This window comes from Thalassophryne amazonica, chromosome 21, assembly GCF_902500255.1.
Source record: "Thalassophryne amazonica chromosome 21, fThaAma1.1, whole genome shotgun sequence".
NCBI lineage: Eukaryota > Metazoa > Chordata > Actinopteri > Batrachoidiformes > Batrachoididae > Thalassophryne > Thalassophryne amazonica.
Genome location: NC_047123.1, coordinates 22,921,699 through 22,946,236, shown reverse-complemented (window position 1 = coordinate 22,946,236; position 24,538 = coordinate 22,921,699). Strand labels below are relative to the sequence as shown.

The following is a 24,538-nucleotide window of genomic DNA, read 5'->3' as shown; positions in this document are numbered from 1 at the left end:
ACGTCAGTCTCACTTTGATGTGGCGCGAGCGCTGCTCTCCTATTGGTCGTTTAGGAGTGGGACTACCCACACCCAGCCACGCCTAAATGGAGGCTTTTATCCGGCCTAATTCAGGCCGGTTGTCGGGTTAGAAGCCCGTGTGGGAGTTTGTGCCCTCTAGTGGATGAATCCGGCCACCAGCGTTGAGAGGGTTATTTTTAGAATATTCATATTCCTGTATTTTGCGTCACTTTTATCAGTTTTTTTCTCCCTTTTTGAGCGGCTTCTCGGCCAATCAGAAGTGAGACCTTGCAGTTTGCTTGATGACAAGCAGCCCACTATATGATCGGCTCACCGATATTGTTGATTATTGATCCCCCTCCCCCTCCCTCACTGCAAAAAGCGCCACATGACCTGTCAAGTAGGAAGTGGCTCGCGAGCACCAGGAGGCAGCGAGCAGAGACGTAAGACGAGTAGGAAGCTGTGAAATCTCCGGAGTCATTCTCGACGTTTCTCAGCGCATTCGGTTTCCCGTCGCGAAAACAGAACCATAAATTGGCCGCAGTCATGTATTTTAAGGTCGTGGTTTTCGCTGTGGTTGTGGTTTTGTTCGGCACGTCGTCTACAATAGATACAGGTAAGTTTGCGACCTTTCACCGCGCAGCTAGCGGCTAACTACGGCCAGCAGCACAAACTGATTTAAATCTGTTTCTTCAAGTGCCTCATTTCTACCACGCTTTAAAAAAAAAATGTCTCTTTAGTGTGACAGCTGACTCTCATTCTCAGTCTTTTTCTCTGAACATTAAATCTATTTTCTCTGGTAACTTGTTTTCCACGCTGGCCAGTGACGTTAAAGTTGCCAGAGCCAGCCGGGCGAGCTAACCCTTTAGCCGGAAAAATTATATAAAGTAGTAAAATCCTTTAGCCCGCTGGGAAGGAAGACCGAAATTGAGGAAGAAGAGCTTTTATTGTTATTGAGCCTACAACGAAATTTGTTCTCTGCATCAACCCATCCAAATTATAGTTACACAATCTTTTATCATAAAATGTGTTTTATGACAAGAGACCAAATTGGCCTCGATCCAGTTTTCAGATTCATTTCGTTTTAACAGAAGCATCAGACAACATTTTTTGTTGCTTTTTAAAATAATAGTTGCATCTTTCTCTACGATACTGTTATTTTCTTAGTAATTACTAAAGCTGTAGAAACGTTTTTGTAATTCCAGAATTATTTATTTAGATCAACTTTATTTGTTCATATTCATGTCATAAACATTTATCATGAACAAAAAGGAACAGAAGGAAGATAAAGCTCTCTGTACCTTGTAACAAATAAATAAAAAAGAAATCCATTTGTTACATCGAATACTGAAAGAAAAGGCTTTATTTGATTTTTAAGTTTTCCATTTATCAGTAGTCGATCAAATAATCAAATGTAAAGTGCCCAAGTATTTACTGTTCTCCAAAAACTATTTTCTATTTAAGTAGATAATATTTGTAGTGGTTGTTATTAGGGACAGCTTTATTTGTATATTCATGCCCAACACAGGGCTACATGCCACGGACACTTGTACCAAGTGCACTAACCACTTGGCCACCACCCCTGCCATGGAGAGTTGGGAAGGTGTAAATACGCTACACCCCAGGTTGATAGAATGCCATATTCCACCATTTTACGCCATCCAATAACAAACAGCAATGACCATATGGCATTCAATAAGAAATTGGCATTATTATCGTGAGATGAAGAGGGACGGCATGACATTGAAGCTGTAAAAGAGGTAACTGATGAATTTCAAGCTCAAAACTTAGGGTTGTACATGAGCTGTGACATTTCTTAGTTTAAAAAGCAATAAATAATTTGCTGTTTGTGTACGGTATTGTATTATTAGCAAAGGTAACCTAAAAATAGTAGTAGTAGTAATTAAACTACATCAAGTTTTTCAACCTCTGTTTTTAAATGAGAACTGTTTTATTTGTAGATGATGTACATGACAAAGCAAGATCTCTAATCACTTGGCCACTACCCCTGCCTGCAGGCATGTACCCATGGTTATGTAATAATTAAATGATTCTAAATACCTGATTAAATCCTACAGAATTTGTTTATGTATTGCAAAAGGCCACCAAAAATGAATATTATTGATGTTTGGTCTGGACCATTTATCAACATGTCTGCAGGCGCAGTGAGTCAAATACATGCTACACTAGCTTTTTGCTTTGTAATCCTAACATTCTCAATGTAGTTACATTATACAAGCAACAATTACCTAAGTGGCCTCAGGAATTCACAAGCAGCTTTATAGGAGTGACTTATTTTTATGTTAGTCATTTCCCATCTTAAAAGATGCCAACATGGTCAAAGGTCATCCCCTGATATCTCTCAGAACCCAATGTGTCAGAGGTAAATATACAGTAGTTTATTTGGCATTAGCTACGTAACTGCTGATTGCAAGAAATTTGGGAGATGATTTTATCTGAAGTGATAAGTCAGGGAAATGCAAATCAGAACAGTTAGTGCAGCATACTGAAATTTTAGATTGACACGGACAGAATTAACTTGTATGCAATCTTCTGATCCTTTGTTTGGATGATCGTCACTATACCCACTGAGCTATAAGTGCAATATGCATTTAAACTGCTACCTGTACCATTTAACACTGCACTGTGCATATTTTAAATAAGTCTGATTTATGTGTGTATATACTTTTTAAAAAAAAAAACATTTATATATATATAATTTTTTTTTTTTTTTTTTTTTTTTTTTGCAGATGAATGTGCCACTCTGACTTGTGAAGCTTGTGAAGCTAATCCCGACTGCCAGTGGTCCAATTGCTCATCATGTGAGTATACGTGGCAAGAAATGACAAGTGTCACAATTCTTGGGTATGGAGACTGTGGCAGTGAATCATCAGTGATGTTGCACAACTTAACCTCAATTTGTATCATCATCCTACATCAGCAACAGCCGCATCCATGTGTTAGTGATACATCCTCATTGCGGCATCTGGTTTCTGGAAGGCAGTAGTGTTCTGTGTTGTAATATTATCATCTTAATGGAAATTTCTGTTGAAACACAAGTACTATGAAATTACATCTTGCTGATGTCTGCATTAGGTTTCTGCATAAACTGTGACATTGGTGAGTTTAAAAAGCAATAAATTAGCTGTTGTGTAGAGTATTATTGGTAAAAGTGGCCTAAAGAGCGGAGTTAGATCAATCTGCTGCAGTAATACATGTATATACATTTTTAAGCCTCATTTTAAAATCTGCAGATTGTGATTTGACCTACAAATTGGAATGTAAAATGGAATGCTCTTAGAAGTACTTGCAAGATAATTGCTCGAGTCAGTCTGTATTTCCACTGTTTGTTTTTCTGTTAGGACAGAAGGGAGGATCTGAGGACTATTTCACCAAACCTATGTAGCAGATTAACACAAGATTTTCCAGTTATCCTGGCTGAATTTAGCAGTAACTCTTTCATAAAAGCAGTGGCACATAAGTTACCATGGAGACATTCTGTGCAGCCAGCCAGCCTGGTCCAGTCCAGATTGACAGCCAGCTTCGATTAGTCCTGGTGCCTTATCTGTTCAGTCAGCAGTCACTCTGATCGGAATTTGTTCATGTAAATGGGGAATCTTCTTCACAGACTAAAGTTAATTATGGAGTTCCACAAGGTTCTGTGCTAGGACCAATTTTATTCACTTTATATATGCTTCCCTTAGGCAGTATTATTAGACGGTATTGCTTAAATTTTCATTGTTACGCAGATGATACCCAGCTTTATCTATCCATGAAGCCAGAGGACACACACCAATTAGCTAAACTGCAGGATTGTCTTACAGACATAAAGACATGGATGACCTCTAATTTCCTGCTTTTAAACTCAGATAAAACTGAAGTTATTGTACTTGGCCCCACAAATCTTAGAAACATGGTGTTTAACCAGATCCTTACTCTGGATGGCATTACCCTGACCTCTAGTAATACTGTGAGAAATCTTGGAGTCATTTTTGATCAGGATATGTCATTCAAAGCGCATATTAAACAAATATGTAGGACTGCTTTTTTGCATTTACGCAATATCTCTAAAATTAGAAAGGTCTTGTCTCAGAGTGATGCTGAAAAACTAATTCATGCATTTATTTCCTCTAGGCTGGACTATTGTAATTCATTATTATCAGGTTGTCCTAAAAGTTCCCTAAAAAGCCTTCAGTTAATTCAAAATGCTGCAGCTAGAGTACTGACGGGGACTGGAAGGAGAGAGCATATCTCACCCATATTGGCCTCTCTTCATTGGCTTCCTGTTAATTCTAGAATAGAATTTAAAATTCTTCTTCTTACTTATAAGGTTTTGAATAATCAGGTCCCATCTTATCTTAGGGACCTCGTAGTACCATATCACCCCAATAGAGCACTTCGCTCTCAGACTGCAGGCTTACTTGTAGTTCCTAGGGTTTGTAAGAGTAGAATGGGAGGCAGAGCCTTCAGCTTTCAGGCTCCTCTCCTGTGGAACCAGCTCCCAATTCAGATCAGGGAGACAGACACCCTCTCTACTTTTAAGATTAGGCTTAAAACTTTCCTTTTTGCTAAAGCTTATAGTTAGGGCTGGATCAGGTGACCCTGAACCATCCCTTAGTTATGCTGCTATAGACGTAGACTGCTGGGGGGTTCCCATGATGCACTGTTTCTTTCTCTTTTTGCTCTGTATGCACCACTCTGCATTTAATCATTAGTGATCGATCTCTGCTCCCCTCCACAGCATGTCTTTTTCCTGGTTCTCTCCCTCAGCCCCAACCAGTCCCAGCAGAAGACTGCCCCTCCCTGAGCCTGGTTCTGCTGGAGGTTTCTTCCTGTTAAAAGGGAGTTTTTCCTTCCCACTGTAGCCAAGTGCTTGCTCACAGGGGGTCGTTTTGACCGTTGGGGTTTTACATAATTATTGTATGGCCTTGCCTTACAATATAAAGCGCCTTGGGGCAACTGTTTGTTGTGATTTGGCGCTATATAAAAAAATTGATTGATTGATTGATTGATTGATCGGAAACCAATATGCTGTCGTACAGTTATACCATTTTCTCCCGTGTATGGTATTTATTACAATTCAGTGAAGTACTGGTAATTTGTCAACATGGTGACTATTATTACGTCCACCAACGAAGTTGGAGGAGGTTGTGTTTTTGCCCGTTTGTTTGTGAACAGCCTGTAGCCCACATTTCATATATTGTATTAAAATTTTTACTGAAGATTCATGTCCTGATAGGCAAGAACCAATTCAATTTTCAAGGTCATGGGTTAAAGGTCAAAGTCAGGAAAAAGCTTTGTAAATTGGAAAATTCCCTATCTTTAACATTGAATGAATTTTCAAAAATTCATAACATTCAAAAATGTCAAATTTCTTTCATGTTTGAGAGCCTTATGTAGGATGGTGTCCTTTATCGACTGACAAAGTTTGATCCGGATCTGATCTGGGTTGTGGATTTTGTGGACATTTGAATTTAATGTTGAGAGGCCAATTTGGTATAGATTTAGCATTATATCTCAATCAAAAGTGCCTCAATCACTCATTTTTTTTTTGTTATGGATTTATCTGCAACACCAAAATAGGATGGAGGTTCCAATTTTATGCTTGTTTGCCATGCAATGCGTTCACAACACACCAGGAGCAACTAGGGGATTAAAGCTCGTGCCTAAGGGCCCATAGTGATTTTTCCGGTCAGGCTGGGATTGGAACTGAGGATCCTCTGGTCTCAAGCCCAACGCTTAACCACTAGACCATCACCTCTCATGTATTTAAGGCCATTAATTTAGTGCAAATGACAAGTGACTCCTTGAAAGGTGTGATTATGTTTCCATTATGAGTCGTCATCCATAAATGGAAATTGTTTTAGGCTACACATGCATTTATTCAGTCTGCTGCTGTCTCCTATGCTTTTTCACACTCCATTATTACAGCGCCTGTGTTTCTTTATTTGTACATTGTATGCATTGCTTACATTAGTTACTGGCTGTATTAAGCCAGAATGCATAGACTACACTAGAGCAAGCCTTGATTTTTCTGGTATCCTGGATTTCTTCATTCTTAATTTCTTAATTGTGCATTGGGAAATAGCCCTTTGGTCATTTGCTGATATCAGGAAACCTGATTTGCACATGTTGAAAGGAAAGCAGACAGGTCAGGTTAGACCTTACCTGTGTGAAGCACCTTGGGTCAGCTTTGTTGTGACTTGGTGCTACAACTCCTGGCAAAAATTATGGAATCAGCGGCCTCAGAGGATGTTCATTCAGTTGTTTAATTTTGTAGAAAAAAAGCAGATCACAGACATGACACAAAACTAAAGTCATTTCAATTGGCAACTTTCTGGCTTTAAGAAACACTATAAGAAATCAGGAAAAAAAAATTGTGGCAGTCAGTAACGGTTACTTTTTTAGACCAAGCAGAGGGAAAAAAATATGGAATCACCAAACTCTGAGGAAAAAATTATGGAATCATGAAAAACAAAAGCACTCCAACACATCACTAGTATTTTGTTGCACCACCTCTGGCTTTTATAACAGCTTGCAGTCTCTGAGGCATGGACTTAATGAGTGACAAACAGTACTCTTCATCAATCTGGCTCCAACTTTCTCTGATTGCTGTTGCCAGATCAGCTTTGCAGGTTGGAACCTTGTCATGGACCATTTTCTTCAACTTCCACCAAAGATTTTCAATTGGATTAAGATCCGGACTATTTGCAGGCCATGACATTGACCCTATGTGTCTTTTTTTTCGCTCTATGGCAAGATGCATTATCATCTTGAAAAAATGATTTTATCATCCCCAAACATCCTTTCAATTGATGGGATAAGAAAAGTGTCCAAAATATCAACGTAAACTTGTGCATTTATTGATGATGTAATGACAGGCATCTCCCCAGTGCCTTTACCTGACATGCAGCCCCATATCATCAATGACTGTGGAAATTTACATGTTCTCTTCAGGCAGTCATCTTTATAAATCTCATTGGAACGGCACCAAACAAAAGTTCCAGCATCATCACCTTGCCCAATGCAGATTCGAGATTCATCACTGAATATGACTTTCATCCACAGTCCACGATTGCTTTTCCTTAGCCCACTGTAACCTTGTTTTTTTCTGTTTAGGTGTTAATGATGGCTTTCCTTTAGCTTTTCTGTATGTAAATCCATTTCCTTTAGGCGGTTTCTTACAGTTCAGTCACAGACATTGACTCCAGTTTCCTCCCATTCATTCCTCATTTGTTTTGTTGTGCATTTTTGATTTTTGAGACACATTGCTTTAAGTTTTCTGTCTTGACGCTTTGATGTCTTCCTTGGTCTACCAGTATGTTTGCCTTTAACAACCTTCCCATGTTGTTTGTATTTGGTTCAGAGTTTAGACACAGCTGACTGTGAACAACCAACATCTTTTGCAACATTGTGTGATGATTTACCCTCTTTTAAGAGTTTGATAATCCTCTCCTTTGTTTGTTTCAATTGACATCTCTCGTGTTGGAGCCATGATTCTTGTCAGTCCACATGGTGCAACAGCTCTCCAAGGTGTGATCACTCCTTTTTAGATGCAGACTAACGCGCAGATCTGATTTGATGCAGGTGTTAGTTTTGGGGATGAAAATTTACAGGGTGATTCCATAATTTATTCCTCAGAATTGAGTGAGTCCATATTTTTTTCCCTCTGCTTGGTCTAAAAAAGTAACCGTTACTGACTGCCACAATTTTTTTTTTTCCTGATTTCTTAGTGTTTCTTAAAGCCAGAATGTTGCCATTTGAAATGACTTTAGTTTTGTGTCATGTCTGTGATCTGCTTTTTTTCTACAAAATTATACAACTGAATGACCATCCTCCGAGGCCGGTGATTCCATAATTATTGCCAGGGGTTGTATATAAAAAAATTGAATTGAGACTGGGAGACCTAGCTTTGTATTTGAAACTTAAATGTTTCTTGGGTCGACAGCAGTTGCTGTCAGTGTTTGGAGATATAGCGACTTCGGTGGACATTTGGCCAGGTATTAATAATAATGTTGTTGACCAAGTCAACCAGCCAAAAAAGGGTCAGACACACACACATGCAACTCTGTGTAAAGGTTCGGGAGGTCCTGGGCAAATATTTATGGTTATATTAAAGGTTTTATGCACTTATGGCATCTGATATTTTGGTTTATATTGTGAGAGACATTTTTCACTTGTCTGACTCCCCCCCCCCCCCCCCCCCTTTGTCATAAAAAGTAATTTTTATTGAGGTGTGCAAACGTTTTCATACAACTATAGCATTTTGGTAGAATGTGAAGATGATGAACAGGAGGGGAAGTGAGGCAGGAAGCCTACTTCAAATCTGTATGATAGACAGAACAAGGGGTTGACAGCAAGAGAGGGGGGAAAGGAAGTGATAAGATTTGTTTTGTTCTCATTTTCTACTTGCTTATACCTTCTGCCTTTGTTGCAGTTATGGGCAACCGTATTTTATGACTCTGCTTTCCTTTTCGTTTCATCTTAGACAGTCGCATAGAATTTGTTTGATGCTGATTTGCGAGATCCTAAACTAGTTGGTCCAGCACCCCCAAAAAGGAATAAGCACGACATGGGTATTTCACCTTTCGCAGGATCTGACCTGTTTGACAACTTTGTGATGTCAAGCTTCAGTTTTCTCTGGGACAGGCTGTGCTGAGATTTGGTAATCCCACCCCTTTCTCCTGCTTTGTCTTTTTAAAATGTCCTCAAATAACACATTAGCACAAGTGGTTGAACAGGACAGGCAGGGTGACAGTTTTATACCTCTTCTATGAGTGAAGAGTGAGATGGAAGTTGAGCTCGTATTCCCAGAAAAGGAAACCTGCCCAAGTTTACAGTTACATGATTACGGTTAATATATGTCCAACAAATTCACCCAAATAAAACATTCTTTAGTTGCTGGCTTCTGATTGTTGGTACAAAGATAAGGATTTATTTGTTGCTGTTGCAGGCAGGTGTACCCCCTTCTATTTTGTTCTTGTTAGAAAATGTCTTTTCTACTCAAGGCATCTCCTCAATACACGCACACACAGCAGAACAAGTGACTCACACCAGCCTACCACACAGTAAAGGCGGTGGAGCAGTGTTGACTGCTCACCACAGGATCACACGTCAGCATAAAGTAAGAGCTAAAGTCTTTCACAAATCTGTGAATGGATAAGCTATTTAATATGAACCCAGTAAAAGCTGGAAAGGTCAGCTCTGGCCTGAAAAGACAGCTTTGCTAAAGTACAGAGTAACTGCACAGTGAGCAAACACCTTCCACATTGTCATTACCAGATTTAACTTTGGTTAGAGGTTTTATGTATTCAAAACCTTGAACATTAGAATCATAACTGCCTGCAGCAAAGAGGAAAAAAACTGAACAAAACTGTACACGTGTGCAGTCAATGACAAAGCCAGCTGCATGCTTCTGACCTGGAAGCTGTGTTCTGTGTTACTGGACTCTTGACTTTAACTGTTGCTTCTGGCTCAAGTAAACTCTGGAGATAATGTCACCGTTTTGGAAAAGGGTGAGATCCAATTCTATCTTTCACAGCTGTCTGTGAGATAACAACAGTCTGATATACTAGCAGAAGGGAGCGGGACCTCATGACTCAGTGTTTACATGTAGATGGCCATAACAGATTGGTTAAAAGGTTCTGAAAACATAATCTAATGAAAAGTGTCCGAGGCCCGGTGTGTACCCTACATGCTCTACACACTGAGATGTAAATACACATTGGTCTGTCATGGTGTTTTTAACTATGTATGACTTCATTATGAAGTAATTCATACCAGTCAATCACAAATATTTTGCTGATCAGTATATGCTTTAAATCATCCATCTAGGCTTCTTCATTGACGTAATAAAAAATAAATCTTTTTTTCAGACCATTTTCCCTGACCTTGGACCAAACTACCCTGAAATCAAATCACTTCTAGATATCTATCAAAGTAATATTCCCACCTACTTTGAAGGAAATATGTACATCTCTTTTTGAGTTATCTTGTCCACAGACACACAGGCCAGTGAAAATAATACCCTGCTCTTCACAGACATGCAGTGTTATAACCAGCACATGAAATGAATGTGGAAAGTCATGACATGCTAATGATGTAATTAGGCATGGGCCGGTATGAGATTTGGACGGTATGATAACCGTGGGTTTCACGGTATTATTTATCGTTAAAATGTGCTTTAACAACATGATGGCTTTTTGCATATGAAGCGCGCGTGATTCAGGTGCACTAATTGACGCGATGTCTACCACTATGAGCACTATACCACTGATAACTTTAGAGAAAATTCCAAAATAATTGTCACTCTTTTAGACATGCAACATCTGCTCCGTGGGGAAACAGGACTTACTTGTTTAGGGAGAAACATGGTTGGAATAAGATCCGGAACTCCGAATGCTCAATACTTGGCCGAGCTTCACCAACAAACTGCTTGGAATAGATGTATTTGTCCTTCTTGTTTGTGGGAGAAATTTGGTCGACCACAAGCATGACTCAAGTCCATCGCTTGTACTTCTCAATGGTTTCAAAAATGGGATAAAGTTTACTCCTTTGTGGGTATCTTGAATTGCTCTGAGTCCGACACAGGCCATAGCTACGGTGCTTTGTTGCCACTGTTTTTGGCTTGAAGGACTATTTTGCAGACAATAAAATGAAAAAGCCAACTTTGTCCTTTTTAGATGGAGGGAAAGGTTCAGTGCAGGTTTTGCCTCCTTCAGCCATGATGCAGCAATAGCTAATGTTAGCTACCTGTTTGTAAACAGACAGAGGTGCATGCCAGGAGGAAGGGCGGCAGCGGCTGCCTCCGCTCTGCCTGTCAAGAATTCTCATAACCTGCTCATACCGTAGGGACGGTATAAAGAAAAATTTTAGAGGTTTTGATACTGTGGCTTGTTCATACCACAGTATACAGTGAAACCGATTATCGGCCCATGTCTAGATGTAATGCCTGATGGGAAGATTACAAAACCGCGGCCTTAAAATGAACCACAAAATTACATCACATCTTTTGCAGTCGTCTCAGTGGCTTCACAAGATAATGACAAGGCTGCCGTGTGACCATTGTTTGAATCCACAGCCAGTGCAGTGTACATAAACCAATTCAAGTCAGCAAAATGTAAACCTGAGAGCACTAATCATTGGAATTTACCCTATTTGAAGAAATCTAAAGTGTTGCCTTAACAGTACTGTGTACAGATACAATATTGTTGAGGCAGTACTTTAGTTCTGTTATTAGTATTAGCCATGATTGAAGTTTATGAACTTGACTTCCTTGCCATGTAAGAAGTAGAGATCCAAAACCTGCAAAATGGCGTTCTAGAGGTATGAGTTAAATGAGAGCAGTACTTGATGTTTGTAGCGTTGCTGTGCCCATTGTGTAAATTCAAAACTCTGCTTATATATGATACGCAAGAGAATCTTGTGAAAATTTTCATTTTCCTTCCACATTCTCATGTTTCATTCAGGATTCTGACTTTCCATCCATATTCTAATGATCACTTATTTGAGCTAGTTCATAATCACTTTGTTGTTTGGACGTCTGTATGAACAATTGTATTAAAGTCTGACAGTTATTGCTGAATAACTGCTGTTAAGCAAAAATACCAGGGTGTGAAAAAACAATCCATAGTCACAAGGTTCTTATATCAGCCGTTAGTCATGAGTTACGTGCTCTCTCTGTCAGTGAGTTGTCCAGTCGAACAAAGCAACACAAATTGATTGGCATTCTTGTGTTGGCTGTTTTAATTTGTGCATGTCTTGAGACAGCGCTAATAATTAACTACTGTTGAAACTTCTGATACCTCAACTCTGTGTCCATCTTGTTTGTTACAAAGCGTTTTGTAGTCTTGACGGGAAAAAAGAAAATCGTGTGTGGGCAAAGTCCTTTTCTACCATCAGTCACATGGTTAATTAGTAACGTGAATATACTGCAGAAGGCGTGTCTCAATGAAGTAGTGTTGGAATGCCCACAATCCTAGTTGAAATTATATTTTGTCACTTAGTTTTGTTGAAATCTGCTCACCCAGAATATTTATTTCTAGATCTGTTTATGGTTTTAAAATTAAGATGGCACACAAAATGTGTTTCAGACATTTTTTATTGTTGGGTGGGGCATAATTGTCTGAGAAGTCACCTCGTGCTCTTGTAACTATAAAATTCACATCAGCAGCAAACGATGAAGCATGGATGTGTTATGTGTGATGTTTTCTCAGCAACTGCCAGCTGTGTCAACATGACTGTTAAGGCACCTAATGTCACCTGCACCAATGCTAGCTGCACTGGTAAGATTAATCAAGAAGGTATGTTAATAAAAATAAAAAACTTTTCTGTGGTCTTATAGGCCCTAGCAGAATCTGCAAGTGTATTTGAATAAATCAACCTACATTTATTTAAATTTCATCACCACTGATTTGAAGACATTCTGCAGATTTTGTTGGTGTTTTTGTGGTGGAGCTATCAGTCCAGGGCCCAGTTTCATAAAGTGGTCTAATCTTGTTTAGTCGACAAACTCACTTTTTTTTTTTTTTTTTTTTTTTTTTTACTTTAGTCGTTGCGCAAAGCTCTTGGTCAGCTAAAGTTTTGGGTTATCTGACTAAAGTTTTTAGCCTGCTACAGAGGAGGCTAATTTTATTTTAGTTGACACAACTTCAGTATATTACCCCAAAAATGGTGCCTGTAGGACCTTTCAGCAGGTTATCAGTGGGTGACACCATCCACATCTCCAAGTCAGCCGTGGGTTGAATGGTGAGGGATGTTAGCTCGACACTTATAAGTGGACAGCAACAGATACGCATATAGAGACCGACACAGCTGCAGTGAGAGTTGCTGTATCAACACCTCATGCCCATATATGACACACATATGAAACTTTCTTTAAACCAAATGAAAACAATAAAATGGGAGTGCTATTCCTGACCAGTGCATCAAAAGACATACAGGCCAGGGAAACAAAACAAACAACCCCATGAATCTCTTTATTAATACCCTAAATTACATGTTTTCTTATGTGGGAGGGGAGAAGACACAAAATCAATGCATCTCTATTATTGTGCGGGCATAAATTTCGTGAGTTTCTCAGGTACAGGTGGGACTGGACATACACATCACAGGAATGGATGAGAGTCTAACAGTCGCGGTGCAGTTGCGACCAACTCAGAAGTAAACAAAGCTCTCTCGCATTGGAGGCATTTCTTGGCACCAGCACTCATGAGGCTGCTATGCATGTGAAAATGTTGACTAAAACTAGACGGCTAATCTACAAGTTTTTCCATCGATGTGAAACATGATTAGATGGCTAATATTGGGTGACTAACCGTAATCAACTAAGTAAGTTTAGTAGACTAAAAGATTACCACTTTATGAAACCGGTCCCTGGTCACTGTCAACACCATCTTCTCTTTTTTGGGCCTCTTTTTATCATCTCTTTGCTATGATCTCTAGTTTGTTCAAACATCTTTGGTAGGTGTAGGCTTTCACCTACCAAAGACATGGTGAGGCAACATTCAGTACTTTATGGGCAAAACTGTTTTTCTGGTGCCTTCTTTTTTTTTTTCTTTCGCTCTTCCCGCCCCCGCCTTTATCCCACTGTCTTGGTGTTGGTTTCCTGTCCAGTTACAACAGTCCAGCCTGTGTCTACTACGTCCCCTTCCCCTGTTGTCACCACCACGAGCACTAACGGCAGCACTGCTGAGCCCACCACAGGTAACCAGAACCCCTCTGTCACCCCAACCCCTCTGCTACTTACTCCCTGCTATATTCTGTGTAAGCGGAACTGTTCTCTTCTTCTTCTATTAGTAATGACTTAACCAGTGACAATGATGAACATTATTTTTGTTTTCCTCTGGCTTTATTAGGCACCGCAAACTCTTCCACTGTTAGTCCCAATTCTACAACCACAACTACTACTGCATCATCCAGTGAGTCAAGAAAGTGCCTAAACTTAATTTGTGATTTTTTTTTAAATACATTTTTTTATGATGATGTGCATTTGCCTCAACTATTACTATTTTACAGATACAACCACCACAACAGTTACCCCCAGCAGTCCCACCCCTCACAAGGATGCAACTTTTGACGCTGCAAGCTTCATTGGAGGAATAGTGTTGGTCCTCGGATTACAGGCAGTGATCTTCTTCCTCTACAAATTTTGCAAGTCCAAGGACCGCAACTACCACACTCTTTGAAACGGGCACGCTATGGGGTCCACATCAGTTGAATTAGTCCGCTCTGCTAGACTGTTCCAAGAAGAATCCCCACTTCACACACACTCAACACAAGCTCAAACAGCGTTTTCACGATTTACTAGATCTTCGATTTTGTGCTGCCCGTGGCTTCGACCTGTAGGAGCGCTGTATTAAGGCATCCACCTGCATGCCTTTATGTACAATATGCACTTTGCACCAGTAGTACATATAAATTCCCACTGATACACCATGCTCGCCTCCATGATGCGGCCACTTTCTTCCCCCCTCTTTGGCGATAGATTAAAGGCATTTTCTGTATTTGCAGCTTTTCTCTGCATGACATCTTCAGTAACATACAACACCTGATTTACATAACCAGTTGCATGTACAAAGTTGCTTTCCTGCTGATGCTTGTGCCACAGTAAACCTTCAGCCTTCTATTCACAGCAATTTGGCACTTTTTGAAAACACTGTTTGAGCCCAGTACTATTTTTAAACGTGGTGATTGCGATGATTCAGTATTGCTTTTAGCCTGTTCAGTCATGGGTTGCTTTCCTCACCCCCATACAGCTGTATCATAATGTACTTACTGTGTTTATAGATGAATTTAAAGGTTGGGGGGGGGTTACTCACAAGTGAATAAAAGCAACACTCAGCCATCTGATGTCAGGCAAACCAGTGGTAATCCTTACAATTGTATTATTTGAAGGGTCTCCCAGCCTTAAGGAGTGTTGTGCTTTTCTTTTAAGTTTATGTTGTTGCAGGTGAAAAAAAAAGTTGTTGAGCTCAATGCAATAAATTGTCCAAGTTCTGTTCACCCAACTGTTACTTCTGATATTTACTGATGTGGGGAACTTGGCTTGCTAATGTTTAGCAGACTCCATTTCTATTGAGTGAATTTAAGTCTGTGAGTTGGGAAGTTGTTGAATATTCCTAAAAAGCAATTGCTTTAAAAATATAGAAAACATAATTGGGGGGGGGGGATCCACCTAGTTGATATGGATGATAAGAAGTGAAGTGCCTTTGATGTCCAGCATAATTTGAAAAAGTGGAATGAGTCACGTCTTTTGGTTGAGACCTGATTGATTTGATTGTCGTTGGTTTGTAGGTTGATTTTGTTGAACAAATTATCATAGCTGGATTGGAGGGTGTTTTTGGTTGAAGAATACAGCAGAGGGTGTTGGCTATGATGGACATTTTCATTTTCCACTAAATATAGAAAATACTTTTTTTTTTTTCTCCAATGTGAATATTGACGGTCTTCTCTGTGGCTATATTGTACAAATGACTCATTTAAAAAGGTAGTTGTAACGTGCGGGTTTTGTTCAGTTTCTCCCACCTCACTGTTGCCGTTTAAAGGCCGCGGTTGTAAATTTTGTATTTTTTTTTTTTAATAAGATGTGACAGATGAACGTGCAAGTAGAAGAAAGGCAAAAAAAAATAAAAATAATGGGCTTGATTCGGTGTGGGGGTGTGCTGAGTATTTCAGACATTGGTGTTAATTAAGAATGTTGTGCTTGCAGTGTGAATTAGCAACGACATGAAGTTGAGCAGCTCTGGCCATGTTGAAACTTGTCAAATGCTGTAGTTAGCTTCCTGCTAACTGTTTCATTTTGTGTGCGTGTTCCTCCTGTGTATATATTTCTCTCTGGTGTTTTTGATTAATTTGTTAGATTTGAACTTGAAAATCCTGAATGAATCATGTGTTTTGTTTTTTGTTTGTTTTTTATTCATTTTGTGTGTAGCTTTCAGTGTTAGCTTCTCCCTCCATTGCATACTGGATGCTTGGCGTGATTATTTGGCGTTTCATATATTCATAAGCTTTAGATGCATTTTAAACCACTTTGTCTTTTGTCGCTCTGCCATATTCTAATATATAAGAATGCCTTGAAACATTGTGCATTAAACCAGTCGTCTGTTTTGGTGTGAAATTGAGCATTGCACTGATGAGCTTTTGTAATTTGGTCTGTTTTCCATGATTCAGGAAAAAATGCTTGTAGAAAAACTAAATGATAATAATTGGCTAAACATGTTTTATTTATATGTCCACCAATTGGAATGGTGAAACTTTTTTGTGTGTGTTGGGGGGGGGGGGGGGGGGGTTGTCTTTGGATTGCACATGTTCTGTTGCTTACCATTCACAAGCTTTTTTTTTTTCCTTTTTTTTTTTTTTTAAAGAAATAAATCAGTCACTTGGTGGCATCAGGCTACAGCCCAAAGACCTAACTAGAGAGAACAGACTCCAGTTTTGCTCAAGCTGCACCCTCATTTGTTCATTCTCTGCATGTGAAGGCCCCTTCATCCAGTCATGGAGCGATATAATCCAGTTCTCTTCATTTGCCACATAAGCTGCATTCCCTAATAGTATGGCATCATATGTTGGCATGCTGGTGTGTCATAACACCACCGGTATCCATAGACACTGATAGATGTTTATTGTCCTGCCTTTCTGCAGTGTATCTGACAAGTTAGTCCCTGCACCTCTTTAAGAAAAGTGCCTTATTCAGTTGATATCCAAATATAGTTACGGCTTGTAAAATTGTATGCCACACCTGTTTTAATATCGAAGGAACTCGGCACTTTTAGACACCTGTGAAGGGGTTATCTGTGTTGGTCTGTTTAAATGTCTGTTTTCTCACTATCAGCCTTAACTTCTTAATTAAACCCATTGAAGACTCTCTGAAACCAGTTACCCAGACAATTATCAGGCTACCTTTTGTTTGAATGGCTTTTCAACAGTATTCGTATGCTTATCACACTGTAACTGTTGACACTTTGAACAGCTGATTAACTGTTGCTGATGAGCTTGTCATCCAAATGAAGCCTGCTTCTTGTCTACGCTTTTCAGCAACATTTCAAACTCTGGTTGCTTTTACCACAGCTACATTTTTCTGGCATGCCCCCCTTAAAAAAAAAAAAGTACTGTAACAACAAGACTAACGCGACTGTTTTTGCTAAAACATTTGGGTTTCTGATCAAAAGTTGGACACGCAAAGAATGTCCAGCATTTCAGCTTTTATTTCCTTGTATGTGCAGCTAGATACATTAAACAGAAGTTGGACTACCCAGTTTTTGGTCAAGTAGGACAGCTTGATATGGGGGTGGTCATGTCATGGTTTTGCATGGCTGCTTCTGGATAGTTAGAATTCTAAACTCTCACCTCTGCTTTGAGCTCAAATGCAAAGTCTTTTATTTATTGCAAAAATAATATAAGTGGTTTTACTATTACATTTCGTTCAGAGGGAACTGATCAGGTTGCCTCATAACTTGGTTTCTGGATAGGATGTTATTTTCCAGAAATTAATGGAATCCAGGTTTGGAGCATAATGGACATTGCTATACTGCCATTGTGTATGTGGGCCACCCTGATCTCCCCCACATTACAGATTGTCAGTACTCGAATGTATCATGTTGATTGGTATAAATAGTAAGTTCCAAACCTGGTAATGCTCATTAAACTATTATAATGGGTCCCCCCCCCCCCCCCCCCCCCCCCCCCCCCACAACTTCAGTTCCAAGGTACATATTTCTTGGAGATGTCACCAGTTTTCAGTCTGACTGTTCACTTCCAAGACTAAGTTAAAAACAAATTATGATTTCTTCTTTTGCCTTCTATGTGCAAATACCACAGTGCCGTAATTTGAAACCTTCCATCATGTCAATGGGATTCTTTGACTTTGTTCATATCCTGCTCCAGCAGTTGCCACAGTACCAACCACATTTTCTTTGTACTTGATTTTTATTGTTGTTTCAACCTCAAATCTTTTTTGCTTTTTTTTTTCTGGTGTTCCCTTTAGTTTTACAATGTAAAGCCAATAAAGTTTGAATATTGTTAAACAATTCATGTATTTGTTATTTACAGCAGTGTCAGTGTTGGAGCTTTGAATTTGACAAATCTTTTTGTAGTGGAAATCAAAGATATTAGCATTAGATAGCTCTAATATCTTTGGTCTGTTATTTGATTAAAAATGTTCAACTTTGTCTGTAATCCATACAATTGCAGTTGGTGGCAAATCCTTACAGACTGGTGAAGATGGAGTAATTTGGTGTGAAACCTGATGTGCTGCATGTAAAGATTTTCTACACATTGGTTGAACCTGGAAGAGACACCAGTGCATTTTGGCTGCTTGGTGAAATCTGATCCTATTTCTGAATAAGATGGGGCACTTTCTGATATTGTATCTCAAATGTGAATTGGCACCTCCTTAATTTCAACACTTACTGCAGATTAAAGATTACCCAATTAACCATTAGGCTGCAGTGGCTTACTTCATAGGAATATCTATTATGTTCTAATATTTCTTATGTAGATATGATTGCAAGCCGGAGATGTTTATCACAGCAAACTATCATGATGGTGATCATTTGCCAATGACAGTATTGTGTGCAATTAATGTCTCAACTAGTCAAATTGAAGGAGCTGTCTCCGATGTGTTCCACACTGCCCCCCCCCCACCCCCCTTACACAGCGTTTACTATTATGCCTCAAACAGGACACATGGCTGGATTCCAAGGCCAGCAAAGTCCTGCCTATGTTGCAAAAACTGATTAGTCTAAAGGAAGTGTTTGTGTGCACGAGTGTCCTTGCCTGCATGCTCATGCAGGAGTGATACTTCGTTCAGTTGACTGTGCTGACTGCATCGAATTTTTGCAGTGTGCAGCATCCCCAAGACCAATTGTAGTTTTAGCAAGGCCTGCACTCAGTCATAAGGCACCAGAATGTTTTCCATCAAGAGTACGGAGATGTATGTGTGCAAGGAGAGGTCCTGACTTGTCTCGGTTAACCTTATTGCTGCATCGTGCTATGTGCCGTAATCTAATATGGAAGCACGGAAACAATGCAGATAGGTTCACTTTCTCTCGGTGAAACACTGGTTCGCTTCATTCGACATTAACCAGGCCGTGAACTGTGAATCACTCTGAGAATGCCAGAACCAGACGTTGGTTTCATAAGGACCTGAAACGAGCCGAATTCAGAAAGCAACAACTACGTTGAAGCTGTTTTTCCTCTCATGATGCAAAACAGTTGACAACGCAGCATTGAGGTCCAGCTGTACTGAATTTAGAACGCCATCTGTCAAATTATGGGATTTGACCATGATGCAACATCCAAAACACAAACGTCTTCATTTGAGCCACTCAAAATAAGTTTTTCAAATACAGGTCCTGGGTCACTTGAGGCTGGCATGAAGGGAATTATGAGTATGTACCCATAATTGCCTTTGTGCCATCTCTTTTGCATAACAGCCTTGAACCTCAACAATCTGAAATCAACACACATGAATTTTATGTATGGGTGGTGGTCCATCGTTACCAAAGGGCAAAATAAACTTTTTTCCAGATTCATGTTTAGGTTGTATTTGAAAATAGTTCAGACAGTGGAAACACAGATGTAACAGTGGCCTCCAGGGTCTTGCAACCAGCAACAATGCTTCACAAGCAATTTAATAGGTGTGTCTGTTTTATTTTACGTTTGGGGGGAAAAATGTCAACATGGCTTGAAATAGGAGGTTGACTGGTTCTGACCTATATCTGTCACAATGCCCAATTTCATTGCTCAACATTCAGATTTCGAAGAGTTGCTTATGGACATTTTGCAGACCCATTTGCTCAGTCACTGACCATTTATCCTTTGCATGTCCTATCCATCAGGGAAAATCATGCTTAGTTATGTTACGGGGTAACATATGTCACGTCACAGAAATCAATGGACATCGACATTGTTTGACCTTTGCAGACCAAGCATTCAACACAATCAAAACTATTCCTTTTATTAATCCTGTTAGCTCAAACAATAATTTGCACTTGTTACCAAAATTGAAGCAACTTTAACTTCTGACCCCTGTCCAAACTGAAATTGACCTTTGTCACCATTCTTGCTGTTTGTACCTCATAACTCCAGAACATTCAGTCATAGATAGTCCAAACTCTACCTTTTTGGAATATTTCTGGTCAGACAAATAACGCAATATAGTTTTCAATATGATTGGAGCATATTTTAATTTTGACCCTTGTGACCCCTACCTGGATGCCTATTGAAAATTCAAGTGGGCAATCGGTTTGTTTTTTCAAAGAGTAATGTCTGAGGAGTATTTTTTCAGAATTTAGTGCTTCGATCACTATTTGCAGGATTGTTTCAGTTCAGTTGGTTATTTAAGAAATGTAATGAGGCAAAAATGTGGACTGAGGACTGAAGTAACACTGGAATGTTCAGTGTCTTGTGCACTTTAGTACTTAAAGATGTCAAACAGAAAATCTCAGCTATGTTAAAAATGTCTCATCTGAGATCATTTGCTTAAAAAAAAACAAAACAAAAAAAAACAGCAATATATTGTGGGGAAAAGCAATTCCACCTACTCCCGCTGCGACAGAAGCCACATCCGTTTGTCGTGGGGTCAGAGCTACATTTACTCAGCTGTCCAGCCACGTGCTGTGAATCGGCTCAGAAAGCATTTGCTTTGTCTCTAGTGCTGCTTGAGATGGGTTTTATACTACATGTGAGCCAATAAAGTTCAGACTTATTACTGTGTGCAGCTTCATGGCACAGCTCAGGGAAAAGCCTGCACGTGTATAAAACAAAGGCTGAACACCGCCACCTAGTGGTTCTAATTTAGAAGACATGTCCCAACAAAATGAAGAGGCTGTTCGTGCCTGTAAAACATAATAAAGTAGACAGACACTCAGTAGAGTGCATACCCTCACCAGCCTATGCCCAGACAATACATACCACTCAACTAACCCTACAAATATTTACATTATTTAGGGCTTATTTCATAATAAAATGACAAAAATGCAGGAAAATGCTGTAATGATGATGAATGTGGAGATTTCAAAGATCTGCACTAAAATTTAAAATTCCAATCAATACTTCACCCACATAGTTTCTTTAAAAAAAAAACCATACACTTAATTATATGAAAAATAATTTATTAGAAACCGATTACTTTGGCTCCATTTGAAAATATATATACACTCCAAGAAATGTGTATATATTTTAAATACATGGTTTAAAAAATGCCAGGTTAGGAATAAATAATAATAATAATAATAAAAACATTCCTGTGTACAGGAGGATCGGCATCCCTATAATTTCATTCGAATTCAAAACATGTTTAGAGATAGATGATTTAACAAACAAGTTACAACTTTTTGAAAGAAAACACTAAGTGGCTTTGATTAACAATAATAAATAAATAAATACAGGTCCCAAACTAAAAACTCAGTGTACATTTCAATAACATGCACAAATGCAACCTCTTTCCTTGTGTGTGCTTTTATATGTGTTCATGTACCGGACCGGCTTATGTGTGGTGTTGTTTGTTAAGTGTGTCATGAGGCCGGTCAAGGTTTGCTCAGCCCTAGGGCAGGGATATACATCTGGAGCTGGTCCCTGGGCGCCAAAAAAGGCGACCTCTGCTCCTAACTGGCAATTAGGATGGGTAAAAATGCAGTAAACACATTTCATTGTGCAGGGAACGTGTTCCTATGTGCATATGACAATAAACTCCTTTTGAATCCTTTAATCCTATCAACAATATTCATAGTTTGTCCAGTTACTTTGTCCAGTAACTGTAAATAAATGGCTGTTTTTTTTTAAATGCTACAATTTTGTCAAACCCTTTGAATTAAAGCTCAACATCACTCCCAACGACAGTCTTTCTCCTTCAGATAGTTTCTTGTCTTCTGAGTCCCTTTGAGACGTCGGTGTCTCTTCGTCTGCGGGGTGACGATGACGGGTGTTGGAGTTGGAGGCCTGATCATTGCTGCCTCATCTGTGTGCCGAATGTCCGTGGTCAACCTCTGGACCTGTGGATGCACAAAATACCACAATCATCAGACTCCAGCCTCCTACCTCTATCCATCCCATCCATACCAATAAAAGAAGCTTGAATACTGTCGTCTTAACGTCAATAAAAAAAAGTTTCTCTTCACTGCTGCTTTCTGTTGTTGGCATCTCTTCCCCTAGTCCCGCCTCCTCCCACATACTTCACATGTTAGTATCAGTTTCTGAGATTTACAAAATCAGTTCACATACCGCCTGCTGGTGTTGGCGGACTTGAATGATTTGTGCGGCCTTCTCTTCGATCCGTGCATCCACATTTTCCAGCAACCTCTGCAGGTCCAGCCTGTGCTCCGGTTGTTTGGCTGCATCTAATCTCTGCATCAAGTCCATTTGCTCACTGACACACACACATACACACACACACAACAAAAGATTAAAGTGATTCTTCACTATTTTTGTTTATGTTTGGCAAAAATTAACATATATGTATCTTTAATTAGAGGGAACTGGGGGAACACAGTGGTGCAGTGGTGAGCACTGCTGCCTTACAGTGAGAAGGTCATGGGATTGATTCCCATCTGTTGCCTTTCTGGGTAGTGTTTGCATGTTCTCCCCGTGTTTGTGTGCGGGTGCTCCGGTTTCCTCCCACATCCAAAGACGTGCAGGTTAAGTGGATTGGAAACTTTAAATTGTCTGTAGGTCTGGGTGTGCATGTGTTTGTTTGTCTATATGTGGCCCTGCGACAGACTGGCGTCCTGTCCAGGCTGTACCCCGCCTCACACCCCATGACTGGTGGGATAGGCTTCAACCCCACACAACCTGATCTTGGATAAATGGTTGAAGATGAGTGTGTGTTGTAGCAGTAGCTGCTAATCTATTTGAGCAAAACTGACAACTGGCTCCAAAACAACAGGAGAATACAAACCGTATGTGGCATGTTTTGATAAGCACGTTTATAATCGCCAATGTGAAGAAAATGTCAAAATCAGGCTCATCATTTTTTAAAACAATTAAGAAATTAGTTGTAGTGAGTTAAAAAACAAAAACGGTCAATCTGGTTTGGGGAGGGGGGTTAAATACAGGCATTCATGTGACTATTTACTCACAAGCTCATGATCCCAAGCTCATCTTGCAGAAGCAGGAGCAGGTCTGAAATCATGCTCAGGTACTCAGCTGGTAGCTCAGACCTGCTGTCGGGTGAGAAGCTCTTTTTCATGCTTCTCTTGGCCCCAGAGCCAGCTCTTTGCTGCTCACGCTTTTGGTTGCACAGCTGGGGATGGTGATGCTTCATCATGTGCAGCACACTTTGTAGGTTGGCATATACTGAATAACTGGGGCCTGTTGACTGTGACAGAAAGGAGACAATGTCAGCCATGAAGGGAAACCATTCTATCAGTGATATAATGTGTTCAAGGTGACGAAGCATGAGAGGGGACTTACTGTTCCTACAACAAAAGGAATTTTTTTGCACAGAAGCTCCTTCAGTGGTGCCGACTGCTGAGGTTTTGACGTTTCCTGCAGGAAACAAAAGATTATCACCACTATAGCAAAAAACACATCTAATTAATTAACTACAGGCAGGAAATAGATTACTGTGCAATATTTAGAAAATCCTGTTTATGCTGTTACTGAAATGTACCAAGGGGTCATTGGCTGCCATACAGTAATAAAGACGATGAATGCAAAATATGTTTTGCTGTGATAATGCAAACACAGCTTCAATCTGAAAAATCCTGGTCTTAAGTTTGAACTATTTGACAGAATTTAGGGTACCTGTTCTTCAAACACAACGTGTCTCCCCTTCTTTACACTTTCAATCATCTTGTTCACGCTGTCAAGATGCTTCTTAAGACGGTGACATCGATCTTCTGCCGACTGCAGCTTCACCTGGAGCTCTATCGTTAGAAGCACATACAAACATGCTGAAAACATTTACACACCACAACTTTGACTTTTTACACTCTCAAACAATATTTAAAGAGCAGATTTGTGCTGTAACAGAATTTGGCGGTTCCTGCAGCCATATAAAGTATGAAACAAGAAACAGGAGATCTCTAAACATACCTTGGCTGTCGATATCTGGTTTGTTCTGAAACCTGAGACTGCTGCTTGTGCCTACATTCATGTATGTCCTGGCTTGTGTAGGTCCAGGAACCTCCGGCTTCTTTAGCACTGGTGGTACAATGTCTGGAGGCTGGTAATACCTTCCAGTAACACTAACCAAGGTTGAGTCTGACATCTGCAATCAGAAGGCAAGAACAATCTTAGTTAATCAACCTGAAAACATTGGTACAGCAATACACATATTTTATGATATCTACAGTCTGGCATATGTTTTGCACTGAGGTAATTATTTGTGTGTAACAATCTTTTTGTTTCTTCTTTTGCACATTTTTGGACCCTATATTAATTTAATGTTTTTTGTTCTCATATGTAAACAAAACATGCATACGCAGGCACGGGTTTCTGCAATATTTTGGTTTGATTACATACATTGCTGTTGCTAATCCTATTAAATTACTCAATCTGTCAGCTATTTATATGATTTACAATGAAGCAGGGCAAACAT

General features: G+C 39.6%; 2 protein-coding genes across 5 annotated transcripts; one reads left to right on the top strand and one right to left on the bottom strand.

Moving 5' to 3' along the window:
• Positions 1-383: 383 nt before the first annotated feature.
• On the top strand, positions 384-18,026 carry cd164 (CD164 molecule, sialomucin). 4 transcript variants are annotated; one of them, XM_034161967.1, is made up of 6 exons: positions 384-616; positions 2,751-2,822; positions 12,216-12,302; positions 13,615-13,704; positions 13,857-13,919; positions 14,017-18,026. In XM_034161967.1, the coding sequence occupies exons 1-6, from the start codon at positions 547-549 to the stop codon at positions 14,184-14,186; spliced, it is 552 nt and encodes a 183-aa protein (XP_034017858.1). In that variant the 5' UTR covers positions 384-546; the 3' UTR covers positions 14,187-18,026. The 4 variants fall into 4 exon arrangements, with proteins under 4 accessions (XP_034017858.1, XP_034017859.1, XP_034017862.1 ...); XM_034161968.1 differs by having other exon boundaries at positions 385-616; positions 12,216-12,284; XM_034161971.1 differs by lacking the exon at positions 13,615-13,704 and having other exon boundaries at positions 386-616; positions 12,216-12,284.
• A 3,647-nt stretch (positions 18,027-21,673) lies between these two features.
• On the bottom strand, positions 21,674-24,208 carry LOC117503586 (centrosomal protein cep57l1-like). The gene is made up of 6 exons (XM_034162844.1): positions 24,034-24,208; positions 23,743-23,864; positions 23,410-23,484; positions 23,076-23,314; positions 22,222-22,366; positions 21,674-21,992 (listed from the first exon to the last, which is right to left on the bottom strand). Exons 1-6 carry the CDS (start codon positions 24,206-24,208, stop codon positions 21,825-21,827), a joined length of 924 nt encoding a protein of 307 aa, XP_034018735.1. The 3' UTR covers positions 21,674-21,824.
• Between the last annotated feature and the right edge of the window lie 330 nt (positions 24,209-24,538).